We start from the raw sequence: 17,449 nt of genomic DNA on the forward strand, positions 1-17,449 counted from the left end.
AAAACGATTTCTTAACCAGAGGATATGAATCAATCATATCACCTATGATCCTGGATCCCATTAGAGATTCTAAAATTAACAACGACCCTGTATGGAATAGGCCTTTTGGTAGAATTATGCAACGAGGCCACCCTAACCCAAAAAAGAGAAAAATAAGAACAGGTGCATTCTAACTTACACCTGTGGTTTCAATACAATTAAAGCCATTATTAAGGAGAAATGGGCCATCGTCACTGGCAATCAGCAGCTTGTAAGGGGTTTAAGAGAGCACCCTACTTTTGTACATAAAAAGAACAGAAGCATACGTAGCTGTGTGGGAAAGAAAATATGGAAGGGCAGGATGACATGAGCACTAAACTCTGTGGGCTACCTTACTGCATTTTCTGTGACTACTTGATGGGGTGCGACTCATTTGAGTGCCCCTATCTTAAAAAGATGGTGAAAACTTCATCAGGTGGTAACTGTAATACTGAAAAAGTTATTTATATATATATATATATATATATATATATATATATATAAATGTTATATATAGGGCCATGTGTAATGACTGTCCTGCATTTTATTTGGGTAAGACTAAGAATAAACTGAAAAGGATGATCTCAGGTCATCTTTCTGAAATCAGATGTAAATGCCAGAAGAATGCCTTATTTTAACACTTATTAGAACACTCCAGACATTCTGGTTTTAAATTTATCATTCTGGACTGTGTGGAGATGGATGGGCTTGAAGGGGACATTTTAATGTCACCACCACTTTATTACAGAGTACTGCTTTTGCAGTCTGCATAGAAATGAAAAGTATAAGTGTGTCTTGTGGTGCGTATATGCATTGCCATTACGTTATATTTACAAAAGTTACAAGCCCTACAGGCATATGTGCCATGATCTGTAACAGCTACTATGTGGGTAAAACAAATAGATGCCTGAAGGACCGGATATTATGAATTGTTTATTAAAATGTGGTACTTCTCATCACTTTACATTTTTAGTATTAGAATTGTTTAACTGTATAAAAGGGGTTGTGACATTAGAACCAAGGTAGAATGTATAGAAACAAAATGGATTTTAGAAATGCAAGCTGATAAGAGGATTGGTTTAAATGAAGCTGCCTCCTTAAGACCTCTACTGAAGTCATGTGACTTGATGAGGTAACAGTGCATCTTTCTTTTTAAAAGTTAGTTTGCATGTTACTAGTTAGATCTGATGAAGCAGCTAGTGAAAAGAGGCAGTGAAAGTGATTATCTCTGTTTTTAACTTGTTTTTGAAACATTAAACCTGTTTACTTACCTGGAACTTCTGGAAATTTTCTTGTGTTTTTAACCATGACATTTTTCTGTGCTGTGCAGTGCCTGTCTGTCTGTTTTATCTGTAAATAAAATATTTTTTTCTGAAATAACTTTTTCTAAATAATATTTTTTCTGAGCCATAAATAATTTAGTTTTTATACACCCTAATACATATTAAATATGATTAGACAGTTATATATTTATATTTACAGTGTTTTATTTAGATAATGTTTATGGTTAGATAGCTATGTTTTTTTTCTTATAAGAATCTAATTAATTCTTTTGATTTATCTACCTATGTATATGATTTCAGTTCTTGTCACAAACTCAGTGAAGGTTTTATTGAATTAGTTAGCCGAAAGCGATTTTAGTTAAAAGTCAGTCTTTTTATGTGTATGCTATGCTTTTCCTAATAATGTGGGTTGCAAATAGATAGGTAGTGGTTTCCTTAACTAGCATTTAGTTTGACCTAATCAGTAGTAGTGTGTGTGCATGTTTTATGGCCCTGTTTATATTGTTTGCCTCGATTAGTCTGATTTAAAATGAAACAGTACATATATTTTTCACACGTACTTCTAAGTGTAGAAAAGCTGATATGGTTAACATTGTAAAATATTTCTGAGCTTTGTTATGAGGACAGCCTGTCTGTGAGGAATAAAGGCTTATTGCTTTGGAACACTACCTCGTTTTCATGATTTTTGGAAATCATTGTGACTGAGCTCATCAATGAAGTTTTAAGCTCACTAGTTTCTCTGTTTTTTTTTTGACAAGGTACAAAGGTAGAACAACTAACAGTAGAATGTCAGTAGTATTTACAATATTTACATCGGCTCTCTACAAATGTATACATTTCCCTTTGAGAATGATGTAAAACTTGTTCGGTTTGAGCAGTGAAGAAGTTATAATCATTATTTAGTTGATATTTCATATTTATCCCTTATCTTGAGAGGAAGCAAAGGGATTTTCCTCATCTTCCTCTAGAATGTTTATTTTTCAGTTTTTTGATGAAACACTTTAGAGTTTTCTCAGTTCTAATTTTTATGGACAGTTAGTTCCAAGTTGCTGGACCCAGCTTGGAGAATGCTGTGTTATCCACAGCTGTGTCAAAGAAGGCCTGACCAATGGGATTTTCCTAACTACTCCTCAGCTCATATGATGAATCTCTGATGCAAGGAGTGGACTTCAATGGGAGACATTGTCCCAGTACTGTGATTCTGAAAGAAAATGATGCCAAGTGATACAGACCATTACCTGACTCATCTGGTACCCAATGCTACTCCATGATCTGGTGCCCAGTGTGACTCCATGATCTGATGCCCAGTGTGACTCCAGGATCTGGTGCCCACTGCTACTCCATAGTAGGTTCATACTTTCATAGGTAGGTACTAGACTATCTGTCCGAGGGCATTTATAAGCCTATCCAGAGTGTGTTGGCTTTTGCCACCCCATTGATTAATTAACTGATCCTTTGTCAAGCAGAGCCAATGAAGTGATCCCAGGGGTGTATTTTCTGTTATCCATCCACTCGTCAAGGTTTCTCTTGAAGAGTGTTAGTGAGGGGCTCTGCCTGATGTAATTTGGAATTTTGTTCCAAAGCATGGGGAGTCTCTGTGACAGGAATCTATCCCTCCAGCATGTTCTATTTATTGTTGTGGCGAGGTTTAGCTCACTAGAGCGCGTGGCTCACAGTGACTTGTATTTCTTTAGGTGGAGCATGTCCATCAGTTCTGAGTTGGACATGGCTTTGTAAGTCAGGCAGAGATCACCTCTGAGTAAGCGATATGCCACTGAGTATAGCCAGAATTATTCCAGTCGGTCTGCATAGGACATATGTTTGAGGCCAGTAATCCTCTTGGTGAGGTACTTTTGTAGTCTTTCCAGCTGTTGGAAGTGTCTTGTGAGGTACATCCCACATGGGCATTGTACTCTATGATGGGTCTAATGAGTGACGAGTAGAGGGGCACTATAACCTCTTTATTTCTAGAAGCGAATCCCTTACTAATTAGATGGGCCACATAGAAGGATTTCCTAACTACTTTGGCAATATGATTATCAAAGGAGAGATTACTATCTACCTGGGTCCCCAGATCTCTTATTACCTCTTCTGTATTAAGGGGGCTGCCACCTATGTGGTAATTTGTGAGTCTTTTGTTTTTCCCAAATGGGATGACTATGCATTTTTTGGCATTTAGTTTGAGGCCATGACTTTGACACCAGGTGTCCGTCTCAGTAAGGTACTTTTGGAGGATGTCCATGTCAGCCGGAGAGTCAATTATGGCTCCCAGTTTGCAGTCATCGATGAACTTGGTTAGCCATAATCCTCCTGTGTTTGCCTGTACTTCTGAGAAGTATATGCCAAACAGTAGGGGTCCCAGGACCGAGCCTTGTGGGACACCACTTGTGACTTATTTAGAGTCGGACCTGGAGCCCACTATTCTTATCATGTGAGTTCTGTCTGTAAGACAGTTGGCAACCCATCTCATGATGTATGGGTTTATGTTCAGGCTGGTGAGTTTTTCTGTAATACCCTAGTGGGGAATGGTGTTGAAAGCCTTGGCGAGGTCAAGGTAGGCTGTGTGAACCACCTTTCCCTCATCTATGGCCTTGGTGACTGTCTCGAAGAAGTCAACCAGGTTTAGTAGGCATGATCTGCCCTTAACAAAGCTGAACTAGGTCAGGTCAAGTGTTTGGAGGTTCTCAATGTCTTTGTTAATGAGTTCCATGATGATGCACTCCATAGCCTTGCAGACCAGGCTAGTCAGGCTTATGGCAATAGTTACCAGGGTCAGTTGTGGCCCTTCCTTTGTGTAGAGGAATGACAATTGCTGTGCACCATTCTGTGGGCACATAGCCTGTGGAGAGGCTGAGGTTGAATAGCATGTTTAGGTGGGGGGGGGTTAGTTCGTTCTGTAGTTTGTGCAAGACGCAGCCTGGGACACCATCTGGTCCCATTGACGCTGTGTTTTTGGCTTTTGAAAGGGCTGTTTTCACCTGTGTGTCTGTGATTTTTGGGACACTACACTTTTCCGGTATTGTTGTGGACCCTTTTGGAGGTGAGAGTGGGGTGAAGTTTGCAATGAATCTATCTGCCAGGATGTTGGCAATATCAGTGGGTTCAGCATATTTTGTGCTATTTTGCACTAGTTCAGTGCATATCTGCGAGTTGGCACTTAGATTCTTAACATAGCTAAAGAAGGCTTTGTGGTTATCTTTTGAATCCTTGACTATTTTTCTTTCGAAGTTAACCTTGGATGATTTCATGAGGGACCTTAGTTTCTTACTGATACTGATCAGGGATGTCTTTCCTTCTTGGGATTTGCTTTTTTTCTGAACTAGTTTCCTCCTTCTATTGTACAGCCTGTTTATTGCAGGGGTCCATCAAACTGGTTTCCTTCTCTTAGAGGAGTGAGTCTTGGTTTTGCTAGGGATGGCATGATCCATGCATCCTTGTAGGTGCTCATAGAGTGCATTTGTAAAGGTTTCTGCATCTTGGGCAGTGTTATCCTTTAGTGTGGGAGCTGTGAAACTTACCACCTCTGTCTTAAGTAAGGTGAAGCTTGCTTTAGAAAAGTTTTTTACTGTGGTTTCCTTAGTTGGGGGTGGTGGTGGGGTGTGGACATCCAGAGTGATTAGTTTATGATCTGATCTAACCAGTGACCTCCAGTGTGGAACACCTGTCACCCATGTTGGTGATGACCAGGTCCAATATGTTTTCACCTCTGGTAGGGGAGTTTATCAGCTGATCCAGGGCATTTGAGTTGATGAATTCCAGGAAGCGCTGGGCCTGGAAATTTGTACTCAAGTAGTTTTCCCAGTGAATGGTAGGGTAATTGAAATTGCCCAATATCAGGGTGTTTGGTAGGACCTTCATGTTTTCCAGTGTCTCCAGAAAGGTGGAGTGGTGGTCCTGGGTCATGGAGGGTGATCTGTAGCAGGCCACAATTTGCAATGCACATTTGCCCGTTGTTAGTTGCACATGGATGATCTCGGAGATATCATGCTGTGCCACTAACCTGGAGGTGTAGGTTTCCTTGATGAATATGGATACACCCCCTCTTTTTGTGTTTCGGTCCGTGTTCTATGGCCAAAATATGTGGTATGAGTTGTAGCCCAGTAGTGCTGGGGTGCTCTCTGGAACCTTAAACCAGGTTTCAGTTACTGCACAGATGTCGATGTTCTCCATACTGAAAAGTGTTGGGCCTGGGAATTTGTACTCGAGTAGTTTTCCCAGTGAATGGTAGGATAATTGAAATCACCCAATATCAGGGTGTTCGGTAGGACCTTCATGTTTTCCAGTGTCTCCAGAAAGGTGGAGTGGTGGTCCTGGGTCATGGAGGGTGATCTGTAGCAGGCCACAATTTGCAATGCACATTTGCCCAATGTTAGTTGCACCTGGATGATCTCAGAGGTATCATGCTGTGCCACTAACCTGGAGGTATAGGTATCCTTGATGAATATGGATACACCCCCTCCTTTTGTGTTTCGGTCCGTGTTCTGTGACCAAAACGTGTGGTATGAGTTGTAGCCCAGTAGTGCTGGGGTGCTCTCTAGAGCCTTAAACCAGGTTTCAGTTACTGCACAGATGTCGACGTTCTCCATACTGAGGAGTGCTTCGAGCACGTGCATTTTGAGATTTAAACTCCTGGCGTTGAGTAGCATAGCCCTCAGTTTTTTGTTAATTGTGCTGTTTACAGAGGTGGGTTTGAGTTTTGAGCCTTTACTAAAAAAAGGTACTATGGGGGCAGCAAGAGCCTTGGCCAGTATTCAAAAGCCTAGGGGTGACAGGTGTAAGCTGTCTCTTGCGAAGCAACGCGGCTTGTCGAGCATGTCATCCCAGGCTGACAGACACTGGATCCCCTTTGAATGACACCAGAAGCTTAGCCAATTGTTGAAAGTGATCATTTTTTCTTTATACTGAGGAATCATTCTTGGTGAGGGCAGGATGCTACTCAGGGTCAGGGTCATACCAGCCAGGGCTACATGATCAGAGAGCTCTTCCATGTCTCTTTTCATGTAGTTCAGGGAGGTACGTCTCAGGTCATTCACACCAACATGAACAATGACAGAGTCATATTTGTACTTGTTCTGGAGTGACCTGAGTGCTTGTGTTATGTGGCTGATTCTGGCTCCCAACAGACAGCTAACAGTAACCTTCTGCTTGTCCAGCCTAGTGAGTGGGATGTCAGTGTGCCTGACTATAGAGTCACCTATTACTAGTGTGTTAGGTATGTTATTTCGCCTTAAGGGCTGTGATTGTGTGGCACACTGATTTTGTGTTTTATGTGTTGTCCGGTTTGTGATGGGAGGTGCAGGTTGTTTGAGTGTCTGCTTTGGAGGTCTCTGATGCTTTTGCAGGTTTTTATTTAGAGCCTCTGAGTATGATTTTGTGTATTTATGTGTATTTTTTGCCAGTGCTGTTTTAGTAGGTCTGTGTGTGGCAGGAGGCATGGTGCAAGTGTTAACCTTCTCCTCTTGACTGTATGTACCAGTCTTGGGTGGAGACAGCTTAGCTTCCAGTTTGACTGCATAACTGCATCTCTTGCATATGTTAGGGTTTTGTGGTAGGAGGAGAGGGTTGTCTGTGTACAAGAGGCAGTTGTAAAATTGCCTCAGGATACCCAGATTCACCAGCTGGACTGGAGAGTGCAGCTGAAGTTGCCCTTTGGTCATGCCTGAATAGTAGGGTGAGCTAATTAGTCACTTGTTTGGTGAGGGGTGAATAAATATCCTTGCCCTGCTGTGCAATCAGTGTCAGGGTATATTAGTGCTTGTTATTAGGTCTGAGCAAGTGCTGGGCTGTAAGATGCTTTCTGAGTGCTTAGGTTGAGAGTTAGACTAGTTTCAAGGGAAAAACTGAAGAGGAGACTTAGTGGAGCTGGGAATAATTTAACCATAGCTAACTGGCACTGCTCGGTGCGCAAAACCATGCAAATGCAGTTTTTATAGTAGGGAAATGAAAGAGATAGAAATTAGCCCAAAATGGCCAATAAACTACTAACTTCTGGGCTGGAACCACTCCTCCAGGGACAGATAGGTTGCTCAAAGCTCCCCTCTCTCACAGGTGAACAGAGAAACTTCCTTCTATCCATGTAAGGTATGGGCAACTCAGAAACTAGTATCACAGCCCTGAATTCAGCACTAGCCTGAAAACTGGACTATATTACCTTAGAATGGCAGGAAACAAGGAATTTTATTTTTTATTTTTTTAAAAGATAAGGAAAAAACAGAAAAAAATACACTTAAAACAGCTTTAAACGACTACAAACGATCAGAAAATGCTATCTCACTTTAGTGTGTAGCCTACAACAGTTAAACAAATTATTTAAACAAAAAACAACTTTTTAAAAGTGCAGGCAGTCAAATAAGTACAATATGTGAAAAAAAACGAGCTTTTAAATCACAATAAATGCTGGAAAAGTTTAGGCAGAAAACAGTTAAGTACAGCAAGAAAGTACAGAAAACTGATACTTAATCACTCCAAAGTCTAACTTCTAAGCTAGAAGACTTGTATCAGTTTAAGGCTTTCTAGTGCTACCCAGTAGGTTAGTTACAGGAAAGATGGGAAACAAGCGCAGATGTGGTCTTTTAAACCAGAAAGTTGAAAGAGATGGACAAACTATCAAAATGGTCAATAAACAACAATTTCTGGGCCAAGAACCTCTCCTCTCATGGTAGACAGGCTACCTAGTGCTTACCACTCCCACTGATAAGTTAGAAGGCTTTACTCCAACAGAGAAAGGCTTGCGGGCCTCAGAAGCTTACCAACAGTCCTGGATACAGCAACTCTGTATCTGGACTAGGCTAGTTACAGGAAAGGGTGGGAAACAAGCACAAGTGCGGCTTTTAAACCAGAACATTGAAAGAGATGGAAAAAAACTGCCCAAATGGCCAATAGCTACAATTTCTGGGCCAGGAACCACTCCTCTTGTGGTACATAGGCTACCTAATGCTTACCACTCCCACTGATAAGCTAGAAGGCTTCCCTCCAACACAGAAAGGCTTGTGGGGCTCAGAAGCTTACAAAGAGTCCTAGATACAGCAAGTCTGTGCCTGGACTAGACTAGTTACAGTAAAGGTGGGGAACAAGTACAAACATAGGCTTTTAAGCCAGCAAGTTGAAAGAGATGGAAAACTGCCCAACCGGCCACATAAACTACAATTTATTGGCCAAAACTCACTCTTCCCATGGAGGATAGGCTACCTAGTGCTTACCACTCCCACTGATAAGCCAGAAGGCTTCTCTCCAACACAGAAAGGCTTGGGGGGGGGCGCAGAAGCTTACTAGCAGTCCTGGATACAGCAACCCTGTAACTGGACTAGGCTAGTTATAGGAAATGTGGGAAACAGGCACAAGTGCGGCTTTCAAACCAGAAAGTTGAAAGAGATGGAAAAAAAACTGCTCAAACAGCCAATAGCTACAATTTCTGGGCCAGGGACCACTCCTCTTGTGGTAGATAGGCTACCTGATGCTTACCACTCCCACTGATAAGCTAGAAGGCTTCCCTCCAACACGGAAAGGCTTGGGGGGCTCAGAAGCTTACAAAGAATCCTGGATGCAGCAAATCTGTACCTGGACTAGACTAGTAACAGGAAAAGCAGAAAACAAGCACAAACACAGGCTTTTAAATCAGAAGGTTGAAAGAGATGGAAAAGCTTCCCAAACAGCCAATAAAGTATAATTTCTGGGCCAGAAACAACTCCTCCTGTGGTAAATAGGTTACCTAGTGCTTACCACTCCCACTGATAAGCTAGAAGGCTTCTCTCCAACACAGAAGGTCTTGCGGGGCTCAGAAGCTTACTCAGTGTGTGCGATGTGTATGCATGGATAAAAGGCCTGACAATCTACTTCCATTCCTTACTTGCCTAACAAACTCACCAGATGGTAGTGGATTTCATGGGGTCGCTATAGGAGTTGAACACATTTTGCAAGCATAAATGGGTGGATAGAAATCTGTGTGCACTCTCACACCCCCCATCTTTATATATACGAATTCCAAACTCATACAACAGCAAGGTAAGGAAAAAATCCTTCTCTATACTGTTTGACATAAGATCCATCTCAGTCCCTTGTAAGGTTATGTCTGACAAGTTATTTTAGACTTGATTTGACTTCCTTGCCTGTTATACTTTCATATGGTATTTTGAATTCTAGTACCAGAAGCTATTATCTTAACTTTTACATTCTTAGTTCTTCAAAGTTTAATTAGAAGACATTACATCTTTCTGCTTATTTATTTTTTTATTATACAGTGATATTGGATGCAAATTTCATCCTTGTTAATTGTACAACAATATTTTGATGCATTTTTCATTTTTGTATCCTGCAATTTTTTTTTTTTTTTTGCATTTGTCTGGAGATTTTCTCCCTGGGCCTTCACTGATTTTTATCCCCAGCTAGACTTTCTCAGTGATGTAAATACATACATACTTACATTTATTTAGTAAGTTTATATTTAGTTTACAGAAATACACTAGATTACTAGAATTATATATATATATATATATATATATATATATATATATATATATATGTACATATAGATATCTTATTTATGTCCATTTTTTGAATTAGATAGTTCTACTGAACTGAAGCCCTTTTTTGAGAGGCCCAGGGAGAAAAGCTCCAAAAATAGTTAAATAACTACAAAACAGAGGAGTTACAGTATATGCATTTAAAATAATTAAACTTAGCATTACTATAATGATAAAATGTAAAATAATTTTATTATATACAAGTTGTTAGGCTAGGTACAGTTTATATGACAAGAGTTTACAAGTTACAATGCTGTCAGGCAGAATACAAATCGTATACAGTGTCAAGGGGTTAATCTGCTTTCATCTAGAACAGATCTACTTATAGAAGTGTTTGTGTGTTGGTAAAGTACCATTAGAGAAGACAAACTCAATCTCAGGCAAAAGACAATCAGAAAGATTGACAGCAATGCAAGGTAAGAGAGGCAAAAATACAGCAGGATAGCAACTTAAAGGGACAATCCTAGAGTCTAAAATTCTGACCTAAAGAAACTTATCCTGATACCTCTCAGTTGTCACCACCCACTTACCACATCATCATCAATGCTACTCCTGGTTTCAGTTTACTTTATGCAGCCCTGTTTTCATTCCCCTGGTGAACACAGTTCACAATATTCAGTTCCTGTCAAAGCTTTCATTCGCCAATCACTGGGAAACAATAAGGTTATTACACTTTTGTGTATGTTTGTGGTGGGGGTGGTTAGGCAAGACTCTCAGTGTTTATATTCTATGAACTTCTCAAAAACCTTAGCTTAATTGTGCAACTCTTCATTTCCCTTATTTATTCTGCATTGTGTAACTGTGAGCAGTATAGCGAAAAGAGCACACTTTAGTGAATCTGTGCTAAATCTTAGCAGTCTTTTGATGTATTCCCCTTACTTCATAGTAGAGCAGTCTCAGAATTAGTATGTACAACTTTCACAGGTTGCCGTACTGTACAACTCCCATTGTGACAGTAAGTTTTGGACTTCATTGATTAAAATGAATCTATTGCTCGTGTCATACACATTTTTTTACAGCAGGTCAAAAAAGCATTACACTTGGCTAGTATTCTGAGATCAAAAAACAAAACATGAAAAAAAGAAGATTGCTTCTATTACTATTCAAAACTTGCATCATTCTGATGCTTTCTACAGAGCAAGTGGCAGTCATGCATAACATCATAGCACTTAGCACTTAGCATTCAGAAATCCGCACAATATAAATGAAATGAACAGAAAACTTTGTTTACTAACGTTTTAGCTTTACATTGCTCATATGCTATCCTGCAAGGTAGCAGTAAGTGAGGTCATAAAAATCCTGAAAGGTTACTTTTCTTTAGGATAATAACTTGAGATAGAATTTGACTAAGACTATTGAAACTTCCTGTAAGCACCCCTCCCCCATCTACAGCAGCCAAAGCTGGGACATGTTGAGAAAGCCAGACTGAAAATGTAAACAAAGACCAGGATCAAAACAAAAAATCTTGGGGACTGTCCCTTTAAGAATGGAAAGTGCAGCGCATTTCAGTGAACTGCATGGAATTCGAATATATACTAAGTATGATTTTATCGGTGCTTGGAATATTCCCCTTACTCTAAAGTGCAGCAAACTCAGAGTTGTATATAAGTAGCAAAAACTAAATGAAATCCCAGCTAAGCTACAGTCTTCAGTGTATAATACCCTAGACCTCCTGTAGTGGAGGTCCATGGGCTATATGCAAATCATCCCTTAAGGACAAACCAGTGTTAGTTTGGATATATAAGTATCATGGAGGTTATTTGGGATGCATGGAGTGAAGCCCTGCTGAATGAGTTTCAAGAGTCATTATATTTGCTTGACAAAAACACTTTATGTTTTGTAGTTGTGAGGCTGCAAATTATGGATTTCAGACTTGTAATAGTAAGTCATGAAGGATAGTTCAGCATAATATAAGAAGGAGATAATGTGTGATGTAAAAAGATACAGCTCTAAACATACAGATGGCATACCTAAGGAGCATTAATGTTATGTCTGAGGGACATAATGCATTCTGGCCACATTCCATGACCATTTACCAGAAATAATTCAGGTGAGGGAAATTATGTCCATAAAAAGGTATAGCTTTTAGAGATTAGCAGCAAAGAAGTCAGACAAGGAGCCCATGATGTAAAGTGCACATATATAAGCAAACTGGAACTTAATAAAAATGAATAGTCTGCATTTCCTACATCTCAGCGAAGTTCTATCTGGCCACGTTCAACTTGTGAAGCACTGTACTCCTCCATTGACGTTTCCAAGTATGCCATGGTACTGATTCCTTTCTTTTGGCAAATATCTCCTTTTTTATGCTGGTGTGACTGTGGATCTGATAGATTTTATATATATATATATATATATATATATATAAATATATATATATGTCTGTGTGTGTGTGTGTGTGTGTGTGTGTGTGTGTGTGTGTGTGTGTGTGTGTGTGTGTGTGTGTGTGTGTGTCCTAAACTCTGGAGGGTGTGAATGGCTTATTCCTGCAAAAAAAAAAAAAATGTTTACATTTCACTGTTTTTGGTTGATGTTCTATCAACTATGCTTGGCAAGTTGGGTCCTTTTTGAGTTATAACTCGATTAAATATAGCAGAATCATTTTTCTGACTCCCCTTTAAGAATTATTAAGGATTATACATAAATATCATCAAGAAATGTGGTCCTAGAACAACTAACTACTCTTCTTCACATACCTAAACATTACTGTGGCCAGTTACCTTAATACTTACAAGCACCGTCTCCACATTTAGACTATCTTCTTCTATCTTGTGTCAAAGACTTTGAATATGAATATCTGCTGTTTTCCCAGCATCCTTTGCTACTTTTCAGCTGTCTCAGATAGAGGATGGTTTGCTCAATACAACTGTCTGTTTCCATGCATACTTTACTACTGTTCATCTTACTCTCAGTGAGAGGATGCTTGACTTAATGTGACTGTTTGCCGTTTTCTGCCTCAAGTTCTAATTCAGTGAACTAATATTTCTGTAAATATATATCTATTTCCCCTATATTGATATTCCACTTTTAACATTTCTGTTCTTTGGCAGGACATTACCAGTTCAGTGCCTGTTTTAACTTTTCTTGTCTTCTCTTCTATATGTCAGTCTAGAAACAAACTGCACCTCTTCAAAAGGGAAGCTAATGGATATTTATTTCTTGTGGCATTTACTATACTCTGTATTCCGCAAAATGAATTTATCAGTGTCATTTAAGAACTTTCTGCTCGATTTGGGAAGTGTTTGAAAAAGCTGACAAGAATGTTAAAGTGCACCTGCTTAAAGATGTATATGGTTTCACATATTATGGTCTTGCGTAGCTGTTCATATATTCTCTTGTTTCTAATACCTTAATGATTACATAAACCTTAACTTCTGATGCATTCTGTATGTTGATTTACAGGCTGCAAACGGAGTCAGAGCAAATAAACTAGCTTACTAAAACAGTGTATCTTGAATAAATGTGTTGCATATTCATACCTGATTAGATCTAGGAAAGCGTCTGCAGCTGTGACTTGTTCGATTTTTCCTTCTCGATGCATATTCTCCTTTGTTCCTTTTCCTGGGTGTACTATGACCACAATTATAATTCCAATAATAACTGCAATGACTGTAGTTGTCATATAATACACTACTGCTCGGATTCCCATCTTTCCAGAAGCTTTACTGTCCAGCGCAGCCATTCCTGCCAAATTTAAAATTAAAGGATATATCAAAAATATTGCAGAAAAGCACTGCCAATGGGCAATGTAGCATGTTTTAAGATGTAGCTGGTATTAAAAGCAACACATTTATATATGAATATATCACTGAAAAATAAAAACAAATAACATAAACTGAGCACGTTAGATTTTCAGTTTTATGTCATTACCAGCCTGCCAAACAACAAGTTTCCCCCAATTAGACACTGCATATTCATTCCCCCTATTACTAGATACACCAGTATGGAGGGGAGAGTCATATGAAGGAGTCATTGCTCAGGTAGCCAAGAGGAATTGTTGTGGCTTCTTTGGCATTTCAGCAAAGACAGCAGATAACATAGTGCTAATGCTTCTGTGGTGGGAGGACAAACAATGCACAACACCTCATGGACCATGTTGCTCGCCCTGATGCAAGTATTATCACTATTTGCCCATAAAATAGCAAAAATATGGAACAACCTTCCCCCTGACCTCAGACTACAAAACTCCACACCCTCCTTCAAAAGTCTACTTAAAACATACCTCTTCACCAACCATCTGTAATTGACCCCCTGAAGCCTTGTCTACTGACTATTTCTACACCCAATCTGTCCTGGACAACACAAACACCACCATGTAACTATACCTATCCATGTGTGAGCAATACCCTATATATGAGTGTGTGTGTGTGTGTGTGTGTGTGTGTGTGTGTGTGTGTGTGTGTGTGTGTGTGTGTGTGTGTGTGTGTGTGTGTGTGTGTGTGTGTGTGTGTGTGTGTGTGTGTGTGTGTGTGTGTGTGTGTATATATATATATATATATATATATGTGTATATGTGTATGTATATATGTGTATATGCTCTTAGATGTATATTTGCTTAAATGTATATATGGAAAACTTAAACATTTATATACCCTTTTTCAATTGTGAAATATCTTACAATGCTTTACAGGTTCTTATCTACTCTCATTGTATATTTTGTACATTTGTATTTTCAACCAAAAGGGGTAATATCTACTTACTGTATACTAACGGGTGTAAAGTCTACAATCTGTATGCTACTACTCTGTAATGTCTTTTTGTAAATTTTTCTTCTCTCTGTAAACCTATGGAGTTTTTCTCCCGAGGACTCCACTGAAAATGGACACTTGTTGTCCAGTCTGACTATCCTGGCAAACAAATGTTAAATAAACAAAATAAGTGTATGGGAGTGTCCATTTATAACAATATCTATCAACAGAGTAGTTTTGCATCAGAAACCTACCCAGGTGTCAGGCATTGCAGTATCACCTATCCTCCAAGAGGCTGTGACATTGGACATCCTTCATCTATCCCCTACTTCCCAGGACAAGCATGCCCATCCTTCATATTCCAGCTGCAATCCATCCACAAGGCAATAGCCCAACTTGGGTCATCCAGAGAATTGTGTTGAACAGCCAAGGGTTCAGGAGTTGTTTTATGGAAGACCAGACTAATTTGGGGTTATCGTGATTATGACTTTGGAGATTCATGTAGAGGTTTTTTTGTCAGATTTAATTTGATATTTAGCTCTGTAAGACGTCCTGTTCGATTCTCAGCTAAAGCCTCTTCTGTGTGGAGACATACGTTAATGGGCTTACCTTCGTTGAAGGTTGTGCGTCAGAGCTGGCAACTCGGCAAGTAAAAATCTAATGCCAATCATTAGCAGACTGTGCTGTGGCAACCCCTAACCATAAAAAGCCGAAAGACACAACATTTAGCTCTGTTTTTGACTTCCTTAAATTTTTAACGGTTAACTTGAGTTTTATTTTTTGCCCAGGTTTTCCAGCCAGTATCTCGAAGTTTCATAATATGTTTAGTACTTCTGGTCAGCCAAGGGGCGTAATTTGACTTAACTTTTTTTTTCTGAGTGGACTAGTTCATTTAGCATGCTTAAGAATATGTTATTAAATGGGGGATACAGTATCATCAAAAGGTAAGTATTTTAGCACTGTTTAGTTGAATTGATTGAGGTATCAGACAAAGCCCTCATTTTCTAAATTTGAGAGGTTATATACAACATTGTAATGATGGTTTTTTGGACATTTGTTTTCTTAAAGCAAATATAGGAATCTGGCCATTTAAAGAGTCACTGCGAGTTCCTGAAGTACAGATTTTATTTGGGGCAGAGGAGAATATACAGTCTGTGGTGGTTCCTCTGTTGCTTTTATTATTATTATAGTGAGAGAGAGAGGTGATCAGCTGTGTAAGTCAGTACAGCTTTATGTTTAGAGATGAGTTGTTAGACAAGAGTGAGGGCCAATCAATGTTAAAAATCATCTAGTATTAATGTTTCTTGAGGAATGTTAGAGGTTAGCCAGCAGAGGATGTTCTCTGTTGTGGCATGACTGTTACCAGGAGGCTACAGACTCTTATAATGTACATAGATTTGTGTTTGTTTAGATAGAGATCTGTGACCGGGATTTTTGCTTTGATAAATTGGGTAGAAGTTAGAGGTCGTGGAGAGAGAGTTGAGGGATGTTTTTGTAAAGTGCTGCAACTCTTCCAGCTCTCTTGTGTTTTCTGTATGATCTGTAAATGTTCTAGTCTGCAGGAAGTATGTCATTATCATTAGTTTCATTTTTCAGCCAAGTCTTGAGTTATTACCCTAGTGTCAGGTGACTGTTGGACAAGCCATGCACGGCATTCTGCTATCTTGTTACAAATAGTTCTTATGTTACTGTGGATGGTGAGGTAGAGAACAGGAGTTTCAGGAGTGTTGTGTAGGGCAGCTGGGGTTTGTGGAGGGGGTGGGGTGGATATAGGGAGGAAGTTGGGCCTAGGTTGGTGTGGATATCCTCACTAATTTGAAGACTTGGGGATTGTAGAAAGTATATAGGTCAACCATTTCAGTTTAGATTTAGGTTATGGACAGAGGTTTTTAGAGATTAGTTTGTGCAGGTAAGTTTTATATTTAAACAAATGTGTAGATTTGAAAGAGAATAGGGTTGGAGAAATGTCAACAAACTTCTGGTGGGAGTTGGTAGATAAAGTTTGTGAGGTGGAAGATGAGGGGACTGAGAGATGAGATGGGGTATGAGTGATATGAGGTTAGATGGGAGAGGATAAAGTGGAAACGCAGAGTACGTGGTACTGAGCTGAACATGTTAAATACATGAGTGGGTTGGTTGGGAGTTTTACTTAACAAGAGTGAAAGCTTAGCAGTTGATATTTGTGAGTTGTTAGACTTTAGAGTGGAGGACGGGATCTAGTGAGCTGTATGCAGGTGAGTCTAATGTATTTTCATCTGAGAGAATGGTGGTGTTAGTGAGATAGTACGGTTGGGGGTGTTTAGCTGTATGTGCAGGGAGTTGTGTTAGTTTGAGTGGGAGGGGAGAAGAGTGTGTGAGATGTGAAGAGTGTGTGAGCCGTGGGTAGTGGCTGAATAAAGATTGAGGGGGTAATTGAGAAAGATGAGGATTGGATGGAGACAGAGTGGGGGGAGTTTCTAGGGGTATAAAAGTGGTAGTAGTGGGGGTGGGTGGAAATTTGGGGTATAGTCAAGCTTTTGTATTTTTATATTTTTTATTCCTTAGTCTAAGACTCAGTTGAATTACGTGAGACAAACCCCCAAGCCTTTCAGTGTGCATGCCTTTACAACAAGATGGTTACCTTTTTACAGGGGCTCATCCACACACACACACACACACACACACACACACACACACACACACACACACACACACACACACACACACACACACACACACACACACACATTAACATTACTGTTACTGGCTAGCCATCAAATGTATCTTGAGCAATAACATAATCATGAAAAAGGGTACTCTGTCCTGTAAGGTTTCTTTCTGGTTCACTGATGTTTTACTGCATCTTCTTCTTGGTAATTAGATCACAAGGATGTTTATGACAGATGGTTTTGATGACCAGGGCTGAGTCCTGCTTCAGGGAAAATGTCAGGACAAGGTCTAG

The 17,449-nt window shown here is 39.6% G+C and overlaps 1 protein-coding gene across 3 annotated transcripts in view; it reads right to left on the reverse strand.

Moving 5' to 3' along the window:
• The window catches only part of SLC1A3 (solute carrier family 1 member 3), a 647,480-nt gene that overhangs the window by 200,641 nt on the left and 429,390 nt on the right, over positions 1–17,449 (reverse strand). For all 3 annotated transcript variants that reach the window (XM_044069958.1, XM_044069960.1, XM_044069961.1), the window contains exon 4: positions 13,300–13,504. In XM_044069958.1, coding sequence (XP_043925893.1) covers positions 13,300–13,504 — 205 coding nt within the window. The remainder of the gene's footprint in view (positions 1–13,299; positions 13,505–17,449) is intronic.

The sequence above is a fragment of the Protopterus annectens genome, chromosome 1.part0 (genome assembly GCF_019279795.1).
Source record: "Protopterus annectens isolate FY-2018-M chromosome 1.part0, PAN1.0, whole genome shotgun sequence".
In the NCBI taxonomy this organism is placed as follows: domain Eukaryota; kingdom Metazoa; phylum Chordata; order Ceratodontiformes; family Protopteridae; genus Protopterus; species Protopterus annectens.